At 37.6% G+C, this 17,585-nt stretch overlaps 1 protein-coding gene and 1 pseudogene across 2 annotated transcripts; both read left to right on the top strand.

The window, feature by feature from the left end:
* The first annotated feature begins 6,957 nt into the window (after nt 1-6,957).
* Nucleotides 6,958-10,163, top strand: LOC109006481 (annotated as a pseudogene).
* A 3,388-nt stretch (nt 10,164-13,551) lies between these two features.
* LOC109006611 (transcription factor ABORTED MICROSPORES-like) lies at nt 13,552-17,139 on the top strand. Of its 2 annotated transcripts, none has more exons than XM_018985949.2 (10): nt 13,552-13,768; nt 13,996-14,184; nt 14,393-14,498; nt 14,582-14,758; nt 14,889-14,967; nt 15,066-15,134; nt 15,262-15,990; nt 16,161-16,469; nt 16,560-16,736; nt 16,831-17,139. In XM_018985949.2, exons 2-10 carry the CDS (start codon nt 14,061-14,063, stop codon nt 17,038-17,040), a joined length of 1,980 nt encoding a protein of 659 aa, XP_018841494.1. In that variant the 5' UTR covers nt 13,552-13,768; nt 13,996-14,060; the 3' UTR covers nt 17,041-17,139. The 2 variants fall into 2 exon arrangements, with proteins under 2 accessions (XP_018841494.1, XP_018841495.1); XM_018985950.2 differs by having other exon boundaries at nt 13,598-13,768; nt 13,996-14,058.
* The last annotated feature ends 446 nt before the right edge of the window (nt 17,140-17,585 follow it).

Genomic DNA, 17,585 nt, shown 5'->3' with positions numbered 1-17,585 from the left:
GTAATATAGTAGGAGTACCGACTGTGAGACAAATATATGCATCCATGCATCCACAATAAAGGGTAGGTGATAACGAAAATTAATGATGAAAATTAATCATGTCCCTCTTTTTATGCAAATTAAGATCATCCACAATGAAAGGCTGCTGCTAACTGGGTAGTTGATAATTAAGAATTAAATGATGAAAAAGTCTCCTTTTTAGCCTTGTACTAGGAAAATATGTCGGATTTTCATATATATGCATTGGACAACCTAATTACATGAATTAATTACTTTCCTTGTCTTTATGGAATTCATGCTGATCAATGCTGATGTATGGCTTTCTTCTTCTTCTATTTATTTTTTATTTTTTTTACTATTTTGTCGGCAAAGTTGTAGAGTAGTTGAAGCATGAAAGGGTAAACCAACCAAAACGGATGAAAAAGCATTAAGTAAGGTAAGTAGGGTTTTGTGCACAATCTTAGGTCATGCAGTATGCTCCTCCAATCATTACCAACTCACGTATTATCTTTCTATATGTTAAGAGGTGGCTTGAATTCAGATGGAACAGTGCATGTGTCGTAGGTTCGCTCGAGCGAAGTTACACTTGGCTCGAGCGAAGTCAGACAGAGAGTCTCGCTCAAGCATCGCTCGAGATTCAGCTCGAGCAATATGAAGTCAGAGAGCTTCGCTCGACATTCGCTCGACTCTCAGCTCGAGCGAATTCAGTCAGAGAGCTTCGCTCGATATCCGCTCGACATGCAGCTCGAGCGGTATCCAAGTCAGAGAGTTTCGCTCGACCCTCGCTCAACACCCAGCTCGAGCGAGTTCAGGCAGTGAGTTTTGCTCGACTATCGCTCGACTGTTGGCTTGAGCGAAGTGCAGAAAACCTACGTTCGCTTGACGCTCGCTCGAGTGTTCGCTCGAGCCAATGTTCACAGAAGTGAACATTACTGTTCCTATAAATACCAAATGGCGCCCACTTCTCTTATAACTTCAGAAATCACTTTTTTCACTTGTTTTTAGTGTTTTCTTGAGAGAGAAGTTATAGAGTGAGTTTTGAGAGATAACTTCCTTGTGAAGTTTTGTTGTATTCATCTGTACTCCATCTTTGTTGATGGTGAAATCTTCGATACCGACCCCACCAGTGGACGTAGGCTCATTTTGAGTCGAACCACTTAATTCTTGGTGTTCTTTCTGTGTGATTGCCATCAATTTCTTTCGTTTAGTTCCGCTACTATACTTCGAGTTAGTATTAGATCTACAGTTATTCCCAACAAACTGGTATCAGAGCTTGGCTCAAACAGATCTGGAGGGATGGCTATGGCTAAGTTCGAAGTGGAGAAATTTGACGGTCAGAACAGTTTCAGTTTATGGCGCATCAAGATGAAGGCTTTACTGCGACAACAGGGCTTGTCAAAAGTATTAGAAGTGTCGATATCCGAAGATTATCCGGCTCCTTCGAAAGAAGAAAAAGAAAAGGTACACAGTGCTATTCTTTTATCACTATCTGATGGAGTTTTAAGAGAGGTTGCTGACGAGGAGACTGCAACTGGTCTCTGGTCGGCACTTGAGAATCTGTACATGAAAAGATCTCTCACAAACCGTTTGTATTTGAAACAACGGTTATACACTCTAAAAATGAAGGAAGGTACTCTTATTTCTGAACACCTAGATGAATTTAACAAAATCATTATGGATCTGAGGAACATAGATATTAAGCTTGAAGAAGAAGATCAAGCGTTAATTATTTTTTGTTCATTACCCACATCTTTTGAGAACTTTGTAAATTCCATGTTATATGGTAGAAATTCAATTTCCTTGGTAGATGTAAAGTCTGCTTTGAATTTTAAGGAATTGAGGAATAAATTGAGTGTGAAGAACACTAATGAACAAGCTAGTGGCTTGTTTGTTAAGAGGTCCTCAAGCAGGGGTAGATCAAATGACAGGGGTTCAGAGAAGAATAAGGGGAAATCCAGGGGCAGTTCACAAACAACGTTCAGTAAGAAGAACGTCAAATGTCATTACTGCCATAAGTTTGGTCACTACAAGAATGAGTGTCCAAAATTGAAAAACAGAGAGGACGGCACTAGTTCATCTAATGCCGTTAGTGTCGCTGATGATATGTCTGACAACTCAGATCTTGTTCTAGCAATTAGCGACTCAAGTAATCGCTTTAGTGACAAGTGGGTTATGGACTCAGCTTGCACTTTTCATATGTGTCCCAAGAGGGACTGGTTCACTAACTATGAATCAGTCAACGGAGGCTCCGTTTTGTTAGGGAATGATATGGCTTGCAGAATTGCTGGAATTGGTTCAGTCCGAATTAAGATGTTTGATGGAATTGTCCGGACATTGTCTAATGTTCGACACATTCCAGATTTGAAAAATAATCTTATTTCTTTGGGTACTCTTGATTCCTTGGATTACAAGTACACTGGTGAAGGTGGAGCTATCAGAGTCAGTAAGGGCTCTATGGTTGTGATGAAGGGAGATAAGACAAATGGTCTTTATTTCCTTCAGGGCTCTACAGTGACAGGTGCAGCTGCAGTGTCTGTTTCAGATGATCCGGATTCAGATGTCACACGTTTGTGGCATATGCGTTTGGGTCATATGAGCGAGAAGGGGATGTCAATTTTGAGTAAGCAGGGTTTGCTATGTAATCAGAAGATAGGGAAACTGGATTTCTGTGAACACTGTGTGTTTGGAAAACAGTGCAGGGTTCAGTTCTCTACAGGGGTTCACAGAACCAAAAGTTCTGTGGACTATATTCATTCTGATCTTTGGGGCCCATCTTCCGTCCCATCAAAAGGTGGAGCTCAGTATTTGCTTACGTTCATTGACGATTTCTCACGGAAGGTTTGGGTTTACTTTCTGAAGCAGAAAATCGATGTATTTGTTAACTTCAAACAGTGGAAAGCTTTGATTGAAAATCAGACGGGTAAGAAAATCAAGCGACTTCGCACTGACAATGGTATGGAGTTCTGCGGGGGTGAGTTTGATGAATTCTGCAGGAATGAGGGTATTGCCAGACATCGTACAGTTAGACATACTCCACAGCAAAATGAAGTAGCTGAACGGATGAACAGGATTCTCTTGGAGAGAGCCCGAAACATGCTTTCTAATGCAGGTTTGGGTAAGGATTTCTGGGCTGAAGCAATCAACACAGCCTGTTTCTTAGTCAATCGTTCTCCAGCCACATCGATTGGTTTGAAGACTCCGAATGAGGTATGGTCTGATACTCCTGCTGATTATTCGAATTTGAAAGTTTTTGGTTGTCCTGCATATTTCCATGTTAATGATGGAAAACTTGAGCCAATGGCAAAGAAGGGCATATTCATTGAGTATGCCAGTGGGGTGAAGGGATTCAGGTTGTGGTGTACTGATCCCAAATCACCTAAGTTTGTGATCAGTAGGGATGTCACTTTTGATGAAAAATCCATGCTTATTCCGAGAAAGGAGATTACTGGGTCTACAGGACAAGAACAGGATGTCAGAAAGCAGGTGGAGTTTCAGGTTGAAGCACCATAAGGGCTGCCTCATGGCGCCCAAGATCATGCTATTGCAGATGAGCATGATTCTGATCCGAGTAGCAGCGCACAAAGTGAGCAAGACTACAGTATAGCGACTGGTAGACAGAGGAGGCAGATTAGACCACCTCAGAGATATGCTCATGCAGATATGGTGATGTATGCTTTTACTACAGCAGAGAATATTTTCGGTCAGGAGCCTTCCAGTTATTCAGAAGCTGTCAAGAGCGTAGAATCTGCTCAGTGGTGCGCAGCTATGACTGAAGAGATTGAGTCTCTTCACAAAAACCAAACATGGGATTTGGTTTTGTTGCCAAAGAAGGTGAAGATTGTTGGCTGCAAATGGGTCTTCAAAAGAAAAGAGGAAATCCAGGGTGATACCGATGCAAGATACAAGGCACGCTTAGTTGCTAAGGGCTTCAGTCAGAGAGAAGGCATCGACTTCAATGAAGTCTTCTCTCCAGTGGTGAAACACAGTTCGATCAGATTGCTACTTGCTATAGTAGCATTGTATGACTTAGAGCTGCAACAACTTGATGTTAAAACAGCGTTCCTTCATGGTGAGCTTGAAGAGACCATTTATATGCATAAGCCAGAGGGATTCATTGTTGAAAACAAGGAAGATCATGTGTGCAGATTGAAGAAATCTTTATATGGTTTGAAGCAGTCGCCAAGGCAATGGTATAAGCGGTTTGATTCCTTTATGATTGATCATGGTTATTTGAGAAGTAACTATGATAGTTGTGTTTATCATAAGGAATTATCTGATAAGTCTTTCATTTATTTGCTATTATATGTTGATGATATGCTTATTGCTGCTAGAAGCATATCTGACATAGGTTTGTTAAAGACCCAACTCAGAAATGAGTTTGAAATGAAAGACTTAGGTGCTGCGAAGAAGATTTTGGGAATGGAAATCTTCAGAGATAGGAAAGCTGGAAAGTTGTACTTGTCCCAGGGAAAGTACATTGAGAAAGTGCTTCAGAGATTTGGAATGTTTGATTCCAAACTAGTAAGTACACCACTTGCTACGCACTTTAAGCTTTCAGCTAGCCTATCTCCTCAGACAGATGAAGAGGAACGGTTCATGGCTAGTGTTCCTTATTCCAGCGTAGTTGCAGCATTATGTATGCAATGGTTTGCACCCGTCCAGACATTTCACAGGCAGTGAGCGTGGTTAGCAAGTATATGGCTAATCCGGGTAAGACTCATTGGCAGGCTGTGAATGGATACTTAGGTATTTGAGGGGAACCATGAACTTTGGGTTAATATTTGATAGAGATGTCGATCTCAGTTCCAAAGTTACTGGTTTTGTTGATTCTGATTATGCTGGAGACTTAGATAGAAGAAGATCATTGACAGGTTATGTTTTCACTTTGTGTGGGTCTGCTATTAGTTGGAAAGCAACACTGCAATCCACTGTTGCTTTATCAACTACCGAGGCAGAGTACATGGCAGCAACAGAGGCTGTTAAGGAGGCCATTTGGTTGAAAGGCTTGATCAATGATTTGGGTTTGAAGCAAGATGGGATCTCAGTATTTTGTGACAGTCAGAGTGTAATACATTTGACCAAAAATCAAATGTATCATGAGAGAACGAAGCACATTGATGTCAGGTATCATTTTCTCAGAGAGATTGTTACAGAGGGTCTTATACAGATTCTGAAGATTGCTACTACAGAGAATCCAGCAGATATGATGACTAAGCCAGTTGCAGTATACAAGTTCAAACTTTGTTTGGACTTGATTGGTGTTTGCATTTTGTTATTCCCGTAAGGGATTTGGTGGTGGGGATTGGTTTTGTGGTCAGAGGTTTTTTGTGTTTTTGGCAGAGTTCAAGCCAAGGTGGAGATTTGTTAAAAGGTGGCTTGAATTCAGATGGAACAGTGCATGTGTCGTAGGTTCGCTCGAGCGAAGTTACACTTGGCTCGAGCGAAGTCAGACAGAGAGTCTCGCTCAAGCATCGCTCGAGATTCAGCTCGAGCAATATGAAGTCAGAGAGCTTCGCTCGACATTCGCTCGACTCTCAGCTCGAGCGAATTCAGACAGAGAGCTTCGCTCGATATCCGCTCGACATGCAGCTCGAGCGGTATCCAAGTCAGAGAGCTTCGCTCGACCCTCGCTCAACACCCAGCTCGAGCGAGTTCAGGCAGAGAGCTTCGCTCGACTATCGCTCGACTGTTGGCTTGAGCGAAGTGCAGAAAACCTACGTTCGCTCGACGCTCGCTCGAATGTTCGCTCGAGCCAATGTTCACAGAAGTGAACATTACTGTTCCTATAAATACCAAACGGCGCCCACTTCTCTTATAACTTCAGAAATCACTTTTTTCACTTGTTTTTAGTGTTTTCTTGAGAGAGAAGGTATAGAGTGAGTTTTGAGAGATAACTTCCTTGTGAAGTTTTGTTATATTCATCTGTACTCCATCTTTGTTGATAGTGAAATCTTCGATACCGACCCCACCAGTGGACGTAGGCTTATTTTGAGTCGAACCACTTAATTCTTGGTGTTCTTTCTGTGTGATTGTCATCAATTTCTTTCGTTTAGTTCCGCTACTATACTTCGAGTTAGTCTTAGATCTACAGTTATTCCCAATACTATATATACTTGGATACTCCTTTCTTTCCTCCCTCCCTCCCTCTCTCATGCATGGGCTGCTCTTCACGTCCTACCAATGTAACAGCTTAATATAATATAATATAGATCCAAATACAAAAAGTTTGTATTTTTTTTCCTGATTCTCAATTTTTTCTGACAATTAATTAAAGCATTGGCATTAAATTAGCTATCATAATCTTCAAAATTTGATTAATATGTAATTTTTTTACTTTAAGCTAATAACTCAAAACTTAAAATCTACATTGAATTAATCATTACATTCTATATCAAACTTGAAGTCTACATTGATAGGGAGGGAAAATCTGGAATTTCTGTCGCGTGTAGGAACCACCATGCAGTGAGATACACTAGCATTTTCCTTCTTTAAAATATGACTGCTTTTAGTAAACTGAAGTTTGTAACTTTGTATGGATTGATGTATGATTTTGCCTTTTCTGCTTCTCTTTTGTTGCTTCTTCCATTCTTCTTTTGCTTTTCTTTCTTTGTTCAGACAGAAGAGGACATGCAGGAAGGAAGAGTACGTAGGTACTGTTTTTGCCAGGTCACTTGCCTCTCTCTCCAAGGGGTTAAGGCAAGTCATATACTTCAAACGCAGACAAGCGCGCGCGCACACATACATATACATATATATATATATATATATAAATATATGTATGTATATGCAACAAAAAGCATTACGATTATATATATTTTATGTTACCTTCTTTGGTTGCTGACAAATTGTACGTACTAGATAATGGAATTCTATTGGCACATATTGAATTCGAATTTTCCACTCGCTTTGTTCAAAATTTTTTTTTCAGGAAACATGAACAACATCTTGCACAACCTAATGAAGATGCTAAGATCCCTTATCGGTTTGAAAGGTTGGGATTATTGTGTTATGTGCAAATTGAGTGAAGATCAAAGGTACCTTCTCTGTGATGTCCATGGTTTATTTCAGGTTTATTGAATGGATGGGTTGCTATTGCGCTGGGACCGACAACACCACCCAAAATGCCGAAGAACTTATCTTTCCTGTTTCTCCTATCCTTCCATGCAGGGATACACGTTTCAGCATTCAAGAACGTCGAAGTCTTGTGACCTTCTAGCTAAACTGTCTTCTTCCCTGCCCCTCGACTCTGGGTCTGTATAAGTCATTTATGTATTTATTCAGCCATACATGCATGAGTTGTTCTTCATGAGGCATTTTCTTTCATATTTTCAAAATTTTTAATCTCATTAAGATTTAAGGGTGTGACTGGAGCAGAATTTAGGCACAGACCTTAATATCAAACGAGCCCAATTGGCTAAACTTCTCAAATAACACAGAATCAAGTGTTGATCTAAAGGTGAGTACTCAACACCCACTTCCGCTCATCTTTTCTTTCTAAAGAAAATTAGGCCCCAGATCAAGGTGAGTTGATAATGGTCCTATTCACATGATTTGCACGAAAGTATTGGTACTAGGGTTTTGATTCCATTGGCAGGAGGAGTTATTGAGCTATTGGCTAATAAACAAGTATGATGCTTCGTATTCAATGTTCCTTTCTTATTTTTCTTCAGCATGAACTTAACAAATGCAAGAATAATTGTCGCCCGGCCATGTTTTGCATGAGCGATATGGAGTAGCCTTTCCTTTGTTTATCTATGGCAAATTGTCTTTTCATGATGACTGTTATATTGAGAAAGTTCATCTAAACTAATTCCTATTACAGGTTGCTGAAGATCAGCATACCATTGATCCTATCACTGCCCAATGCAACATTTCACTGGAGCAGGAAGTCCTCACCACTTCAAGCAACATGGACACAAGCTTCACCGTTGATGTAATTGCGATGAGTGAATTCCAATCAAAGCTGCCCTTTCAAGAGATGAAAATGATCACAAGGATCCCAACAATCATTTCCGGCCACCAGTTTTATCTGCAACTCCATAACAATATCTAAATATGCCTTCCAACATCTCTGTTGACCAAATTTGCCTATGTGATTTGCCAACGAACTTCCTTCAGCAATGCAATTACACTACAGAAGACAACCAAAAATGACACGTACCATGAAGGATCACACAATTCCTTCATTTCTGACATACCCATCAACCCATTTAAGTCTTCCTTTGAGAATGGGCACCAATTCGAGCTGGATACATTACAACAGTCCATGATGTCAAATTCATCTAACATGCATATCCAGTTTATGGAGCCATTCTCAGAAAAGGAACAGCAGGGGAATGATATGGATTCCACCAAGCGTGAGACAGGGCGAACAGATTCAATATCGGATTGCAGTGAGAAGCTTAATGATAGGCTCTTTGCTCTTCGGGCACTAGTCCCTAAGATTTCTAAGGTATCCATCTTTAATCCTTTGCTTGGCTCACAAGAATGATAGGACTGAAAAGTCATTGTATCTTGAAGTTTCTTTATACCCCATTTTTGTTTATAAAAACTTCTTCGAGCTGGAGATATTGAAAAGTTGTGGCATGCACAGTTGGATAAGGCTTCTATCTTGGGGGATGCAATTGAATTTGTCAAGGAGTTGCAAAAGCAAGTGAGAGATCTCCAAGATGAGCTTGAAGAGCATTCGGATGATGGAGGTAGATACACAGGCACATATGGCAACCACCAAAATGTCCAACCAGAAATTCTAAACCAAAATGGAATCGATCTTGGGCCTAAAACGGAACGTGATAGAGCTCTAAATGTCATTCGCCTGGCAGAATCAGGCAATGACAGTTCATCAAAACAAAATCAAGACTTGGAAATTTCTAATGATAAGGCACAAACCGATGGAGGTACCTAATGTTCTTATATTATTTTCATCTTGGAAATCTATTTTCTTTGATATCTTCATGAGAAAAAGGTCTAGGCCAACTATAGGTCCAAGTGGAGGTGGCTCAGATAGATGGGAACGAGTTCTTTGTGAAGGTATTCTGCGAGCACAAGCCTAGGGGGTTCATGACATAAATGCAGGCATTGAACTCTCTAGGACTGGAAGTAACAAACGCAAATGTAACTAGCTTCAGGGGCCTTGTGTCCAATATTTTCAAAGTTGAGGTAAGTTTCGTTTACTTATAAAAAAAAAAAAAAAAAAAAGGTTGAGGTAAGTTTGTTCCAAGTTCTAACACTTGTTTTCTTGTTATTATTATGGAAAAATTTTTGCATCTGCCTACACCGGCACACACTCAATGCATTGAGTGTAAAAAAAAAAAAATATATGTGAAGTGTGTGCCGGGTGTAGGCAGATGCATAGCAAACCCCTATTATTATTTCCTTTTCAGAAAACGCCAACTTCAATATACAAGAAGCCAAAAAGAGAATTTATGATATCTTATTTATGCATTTTAGGGCTAGGCTCCGACTCCGACGGAGTCGGAGTGCTCGTTTCCGACCTCCGACTCCGACAAGAGTCGGAGCCAAATTGGAGCTCCGACCTCCTATCGGAGCTCCGACATAAGATCGGAACTCGACGTGCGCTCGAGCGGAACTCTTCCAGAGAGGTTCGCTCGACTTCCGCTCGACATGTCGCTCGAGCAGAACTCTTCCAGAGAGATTTGCTCAACTTCCGCTCGACTTGTCGCTCGAGCCAATGTTCAATACAACGTGTGCTCGACTTGCGCTCGACACCTCGCTCGAGCGCAAGTGTTCAGTAAAAAAAATTTCGGAGTCAGAATCGGAGCTTCCTGGAGCTCCGACTCCGAATAGATATTCGGAGCTACTCCGAATTCCGACTCCGAATTCCGATGACTCCGACGAAGTCGGAGTCGGAGTCAGAGCGGAAGTTGGACGAAGTCGAAATTTTCAGAATTTTGCACACCCCTAATGCATTTTATGGACTGTAGAAAAGGGACAGTGAAATAGTTCAGGTTGATCATGTGAGGGACTCCTTGCTTGAGCTAACGCAATACCCATCCAGAGGGTGTCCCGAGATTATTAAAGCATCAGAGAATGGTGTCGGCATGGATTATCAGCATAACCATAACCAGTACCAGAACCATCTATACAACTTTGGACAGGGATGGTTTCAAGGACTGGTTTCAAGGACTGGTTCGTACAGATAGATGGGACTTGCCTCATGTTCGAAGTAGATAATAATTTTGTTCCGCTAAGTTTGGATTCATAATATGGTTCATAATATTATAATTTGAAGTAGATAGGACTGGTTCATAATATGGTTTGGATTTTATTTTGATATCTAAGTTTGGATGTTTTGTTTATATGTAACCCACAGGTATTCGATTTGTTTACACGGTTTTCCTCCACCATAAACGAGGGTTTCAATAAAATTGGGATGTCATCCCATTGAAAAAAAAAAAAAACCATCTGTACAACCACCATGTAGTTCCTTCCTCCACCACCTACACCATCTTCATAACTAACATATAATTAATTCCAGATTATCAAATGTGAAGCACTTTGAACAAGTATAATTTTGTTTCAAACTTCGTATCACCTTATTGGAACATCTTTTACAAGCTCTGTATTTAGATATATACACATACACTTGTCGTGCAACCACGTGATGTGTAGTTGATTGTGTAGTATTTGAACGTGACCTTTCTTAATTATTAATAACATAATGGTTGACTGCCGATGAATCTACAAACCAAACAAAGTAGGACTGTAGAAGAATCTACAAAATGCAGACCCACATATCAATTAACAGACGGCAGACGCTATTTCCTTCACAAACAAAATGCGCCCAAGAAAAAAACGCAAAAGAGCATAGGATTAGGTTCGGAGCATTAAATAAACCCAACCAATTTACTCAGAGTATACTTGCAACGCATAAAAACCAAAAGAGAAATAGAGAGATTCATACCCATAAAAACATAGCAGGACCAAAGCTAAAAAAAAAAAAAGAATCAAAGAGCAACAGAACAGAAGGTTCAGTTTTCTTGAGAGAGACGAACAGAGGAAAAAAGTTAGAGACGAACCCTTAAATCGAATTGGTACAGCAGAAGTGAATTACTGACGTTGTTGACGTAGCAGTTTTGCTTGACAAAGTTAATTACTGTTCTCAAATGTTAGAATTGAACGAAGGATTAGAAAAATAAGTTACAATTTTGTTGAGAGAAAATAACTTGAAAAGTTTGAAATATATTCAAAATATGCTATCAAAGCTCTTAAAATACAGAGGAGCCCGAGAGGGTAATTTATACAGGTGAAGGAAGAATAAAATAATTTAGCTAAAATTACTGACAGTGGCTATTAAACAAGACATATATGTACAATACAAAACTCTATACAGAGACATAGAGTAAATTAAGGAGGATGGCTTGTGAGCATTGTCTTTCCAAATATAGCAGTTATGTTTCCCAGGTGCTGAACTGCTACTGTAGATTGAGGATTTTGGGACAGATTATCTACTGACTTATCTCTTAAGTTCCTCGAATCTTGAGATCAAAGTCGATTAATCTTGACAGACAGAGCAAAAGGAGCGAGCAACTTCATGAACGATATTTTTAAAGGTAGTGCTACTAAATATGCCACTCCATTTGCTTATTTGGCGCGCTCTTAATTGGGGTTTTTTTTTTTTTTTAACATATTTAAATATTTTTAAAAATAAAAAAATATTAACACATTAATATCTTTAATTAATAAAAAAATAAATTTTTTTTAAAACAATTAACTACGTTCAAAATAAAAGAATAAAATGAGAGGACAGTTTTAAAGAGTCAAACTTTGAAACCTTTGATAATTATAAAGGTGGGTCAAGATAAATCTATAAATTAATATTTGATATGAAATGTTAAATTTATTTTATAATAAAAATAATTTTATAATATAATATATTACAAAACGGAAGAGCATCGTTGTGGAACCAAATTTCGTGCGATAAACTGCTGCTGTGTCGTTTATTGGGTCGGGCCAACAACACTTGGGCCCTATTTGGAGATGTGATACGATAAAAAAAATTGCGTATAGTATTAAAATGATTTAAATTAAGTCGTTTTATTAGATTTTAAGAAATAAAAAATTTATAAAGTTAAAATATTTTTAGAATATAATTTTTATTTTAAAATTTAAAAAGGTTGAATTTTTTTGTATTTTGTTTAAAAGTTTGAAAAAATTATAATGATTAGATAATTATAATTAGATAAAAAAATTTAAGATTTAAAATTAAAAGTGTTTATGTTTAAATGATGTTTAAAAATAAAATTATGAAATTTTTTTAAATGAAATGAGGTGAAATCTACTCCCAAGCGAGGCTTTTAGAGCTGATACAATGTTTTGCCCGAAAGTACTTTCTGCGATTGAAAAGATGTATATATATACAATGTAAGATATAAACTCTACAATATTTAATAGAATAATACTAGTATTCTCGCTGGGATTTTTTTTTTTTACTCCGTGACTAAAAAAGTACTTTTTAATAATATTGTGAATTTTTTTTATTTCTTAAAAATATATTTTTTTAAAAATATGTATGTAAAAAAAATATATAAAATACACTAAGAAACTCCAACGATGACTCTAGTGTTACTCTATTTAATATAATTGTTTGTACATTGCTTGATGGTAGCAAATATTAAAGTAAGCATAGAGAATTTTTATAATTTTTAAAACTTAAATCACTTTGAAAGTTGTTAATCTTTACATCATCTCTTAAAACTATCAAAAAGTTGTAACATACTGATCCATTTTATTTCAAGAAAACAAAATTATCCTTCAAAGTCTCAAAAAGACAAAATATCATATTAAAAATAAAAACTATTTTTTTAAAATTAAATAAAATTGAAACTTTCTTTGAAATTTTTTCTTAAAAAAGAATAATTTTGCAAAATTTTAATTTTTTGGATATTTCTAAAGTTTTTTTATTTCATTCTTTTTTTACCTTATGTAAAAAATGGGGAGGGGCCAAATTAGGATTTAGATGAAAATATATTAGAACTTAATATTAAATTAAATATATAAAAAATAAAATTATATTTGTTTAGAATTAGCAAAGTATAAATGGCACTGATATATAGAGAAATGATAGTTGTAGTCGTGAGTGTATAAGCGCGCTCTGTGCAATCACTTTGAAAAAATGAATAAATACGAGATCCACATGAAAATTAAAGAAACTAATTTTTTAATAGTAGATCTTACTTTTTTTTAAAATAACTGCACAACGCGATTTGCGCACTCCACGACTATATATAGTATTATTCTTGGTGTATATAGCTTTCTAATTTCTTGGCTCAAAGTTGTACGTTTGGGCAGTTTTGATTTTCTCGGCAAAGTTGTAGAGTAGTTGAAGCATGAAAGGGGATACTAATTAATTACCAAAACGGATGATGATGATCAAAAACTTCGTAAGGTAGTTAGGGTTTTGTACATAATCTTAGGTCATGCAATATGCCCCTCTCCCCATCATTACCAACTCACGTATTATCTTTTCCTTCTTTTCCTCTCATCAGCTCCATCGCTACTTATAATATTCTTCAGTTTCCATACCAAAAAATAAAAAACAAAAATCTCTATCTCATGCATGGACTGCTGTTCACCTACCATTGTAACAGCTTCGATCCAAATATAAAAAGAAACAACTCATGTAGAATCAAAGTGAATATTATTAATATTGTTGTATTAATGTCTTCTTCTAAAAGCTTCAAAAGAAGATGAGGGTTTTTGTTTCTTCTGAGTTTTCTCATGAGATGGCTGTTTTGGAATGAATGAGGTAACGATGCCATGATAAAATGAGAAGAAAAGACATGAAGGCAACTGCATGCATATGCTGTAGCTATATATTTATATATATAGAAAAAATAAGCTCAACGTTCATTATCAGAAATGATAAATGGTCGTGAGTTGATATTTTTTTGTCTGATTTCTCATTTATATTTTTTCATATATAATCTAGGCAGGCTATATAGTTGATCATCATCTTGGATAACTCGGTTTCAGGTGGTTGTTATATAAGCTTGGATGGTGCCGCAGTTAATCATTGCTATCAACTGAAGTTAATTTGTATGGATATCTGGTTTTGCTTTTTCTGTTTCTCTTTCGCTGGTTCTTCCCTTCTTCTTTTGCTTTTCTTTCTTTGTTCAGTCAAAAGGGAAGTTGGAAGTAACAGGAGGTACTGTTTTCTGCCAGGTCTCTCTCTCTCTCTCTCTCTCTCAAAATGGTTCATTCAGTTATATACCTCACACGCAAACAAGCATACACATGCCCCAAAAAGCTTTATGATGAATTTTTATGTTACCTTCTTTATTTGCTGACATGATCTTGTAATATTAGATAATGGGATTCTAATAGCATCTCGAATTTCCAACTTGCTTTGTTAAAAAAAAAAATCTTTCAGGAAACATGAACATCATCTTGCACAACCTAATGGAGAGGCTAAGATCCCTTGTTGGTTTGAAAGGTTGGGATTATTGTGTTCTGTGGAAATTGAGTGAAGACCAGAGGTAAAGAAAAAGTAGTTCCTAATCTCTCTCTCTCTCTCTCTCTCTCTCTCTTCTCTCTCTCTGATTTTTGTGGTTTGTTTCAGGTTTATTGAATGGATGGATTGTTGCTGTGCTGGGACTAACAACACCCCAAATGCCGGAGAATTTCTTTTTCCTGTTTCTCCCGTCCTTCCATGTAGGGATACCATTTATCCGCATCCAAGAACGAAATCTTGTGACCTTTTAGCTCAATTGCCTTCTTCCATGCCCCTCGACCCTGGGTACGTACGTATATATGTTTTAAGTACATGCATATCATGTATTCATTCAGCCTCACACTAATTATTCTTCAAACCCTTTTCTTTCATATTGTCAAAATTTTAATCTCATTATGGGTGTGGCCTGGAGCAGAGTTTATGCACAAACCTTGATATCAAGCCAGCCCAGTTGGCTAAACTTCTCAAATAATACAGAATCAAGTGTCCTAAAGGTGAGTACTCAACACCCTCATCCTCTCCTCTTTTCTAATTTTTAAAAATTAGACCCCAGATCATGACGAGTTGATAATGGTCCTATTCACATTTGCAGGAAAGCATTGGTACTAAGGTTTTGATTCCATTGGCAGGAGGAGTTATTGAACTGTTTGCTAATAAACAAGTATGATATTGTTGCCCCATGTTTTGCATGAGCAATATGGCATGGTGTAGCCTTTCCTTTGTTTGTCTTTTCATGATAATTAATTGTTTACATTGAGAAATTGTATCTAAACTATTTTCTATTACAGGTTGCTGAAGATCAGCATGTCATTGATCTTATCACTGCACAATGCAACATTTCACTGGAGGAGGAGGCCCTCATCAATTCGAGCAACATGGACACAAGCTTCACTCATGTTGATGTAAATGCGATGAGTGAGTTCCAATCAAAGCTGCCATTTCCAGGAGATGAAAATGATCACAAGGATCCCAACAATCATTTCCGGCCACCAGTTTCATCCGCAACACCATTACAAAATCTAAGTATGCCTTTCGACATCTCTGTTGACCGAATTCGCCTATGTGATTCTCCAACGAACTTCCTTCAGCAATGCAATTACACTACAGAAGACGGAACCAAAAATGAGACGTGCCATGAAGTATCGCACAATTCCTTCATTTCTGACAAACCCATCAACCCATTTAAGTCTTCCTCTGAAAATGGGCACCAATTCGAGATGGATGTATTACAACAGTCCATGATGACCAATTCATCTAACATGCATATCCAGTTTATGGAGCCATTCTCACAGAAGGAGCAGCAGGGGAATGACAAGGATTCCTTAAAGCACGAGACAGGACGAACAGATTCGATATCGGATTGTAGTGATCAGTTTGACGATGAGGATGATGCAAAGCATAGGCGAACAACTGGGAAGGGACCTCAGTCGAAAAACCTTGTTGCTGAAAGGAGAAGAAGAAAGAAGCTTAATGATAGGCTCTATGCTCTTCGAGCGTTGGTCCCTAAGATTTCTAAGGTATAATATTATTCATGATCTTTAATCTTTTGCTTGGCTGACAAGAATGATATGTAGGACTGAAAAGGTCAATGTATGATCTTGAAGTTTCTTTATATATATCGCATTCTTGTTTATGATCAAAACTTCTTCTAGCTATCGATGTTGTTGAAAAGTCGTGGCATGTTCAGTTGGATAGGGCTTCTATCCTGGGGGATGCAATTGAATTTGTCGAGGAGTTGCAAAAGCAAGTGAAAGATCTCCAAGATGAGCTTGAAGAGAATTCAGATGATGGATTTAGAAACACAGGCACGAATGCCAACCACCACAACGTCCAGCCAGAAATTCTAAATCAAAATGCAATCACTCTTGGCCCTAAAACTGAACATGATAAAGCTCCAAATGGCATTCATCCGGGAGAATCAGGCATTAATGGCAATTTGACGAAACAAAAGCAGGACTCAGAATTCTCAAATGACACGACACAACATGAGATGGAGGTACATACGTAGCTTAATGTTGTTCTTTTGATCTTTCTTTGATCATGTCTTCATTCATGAGAAAAAAAGGAATTAATGGGGCAACTATAGGTGCAAGTGGAGGTGGCTCAAATAGATGGGAATAAGTTCTTTGTGAAGGTATTCTGTGAGCACAAGACTGGGGGGTTTGTGAGATTAATGGAGGCATTGAACTCACTGGGACTGGAAGTAACAAGTGCAAATGTAACTAGCTTCAGAAACTTAGTGTGCAATGCTTTCCAAGTTGAGGTAATTAAGTTAATTGTTTTCAAATATACATTAATTAGCAGCGTTAACAAGAATTTAGGAATATTGCTGCTTATTTATGCATTTTATATTGTAGAAAAGGGACAGTGAAATGGTCGAGGCTGATCATGTGAGGGACTCCCTGCTTGAGCTAACGCGAACCCCATCCAGATCAGGGTGGCCCGAGATGGCTAAAGCATCAGAGAATGGTGGTGGCATGCAGGATTATCATCAAAACCAGAACCACCTGCACGATCACCATGCTGCTTCCTTCCACCACCACGGCCTACACCATCTTAATTCATAATTAAAATATAATTCCACATAAATGTGAAGCACTTCATACTTTTTTTTATAATTTTCTTTCAAGCTTTGTATGGCCTAATTATGAGAACATTTTCTACTATTTAGCTATATATGTATTAATTATACATACATACATATATATATATATATATATACACACACACTAGCAGTACAGAAGTACTAGTCAAGCCTGCGTCATGTGCAGTTGATAGTGAAATAATCTTAAAGAACATAAAATGATTGCATATAATTTTTAGTTGATTATATATATAAGAAAGAAAATGAAAGTACTTTATCCGAAAGACAAAAAAAAAAAAAAAAAAGAACAAAAGGTGAGCGTCTCATGCTTTCATATACAGAAGCAAAGTTCCTTCTTAAAAAATTTTGTGTCAAGTCTTCAACTTGTGCAATCCGCGAGAATAATTACTTAACTATATATCATGCATATTTGTCTAAGATTTTTGTCACAAAGAGTCTAAGATGCAAAAGTACTATTCTTATAATCTTAAAGAAAGGGTAATTTTTTTTTTATTTTTTTTTTTTATG

Source organism: Juglans regia, chromosome 16 (genome assembly GCF_001411555.2).
Source record: "Juglans regia cultivar Chandler chromosome 16, Walnut 2.0, whole genome shotgun sequence".
In the NCBI taxonomy this organism is placed as follows: Eukaryota; Viridiplantae; Streptophyta; class Magnoliopsida; order Fagales; family Juglandaceae; genus Juglans; species Juglans regia.
Note: the sequence above shows the minus strand (reverse complement) of the source record. Positions and strands in the feature narration are given on the sequence as shown.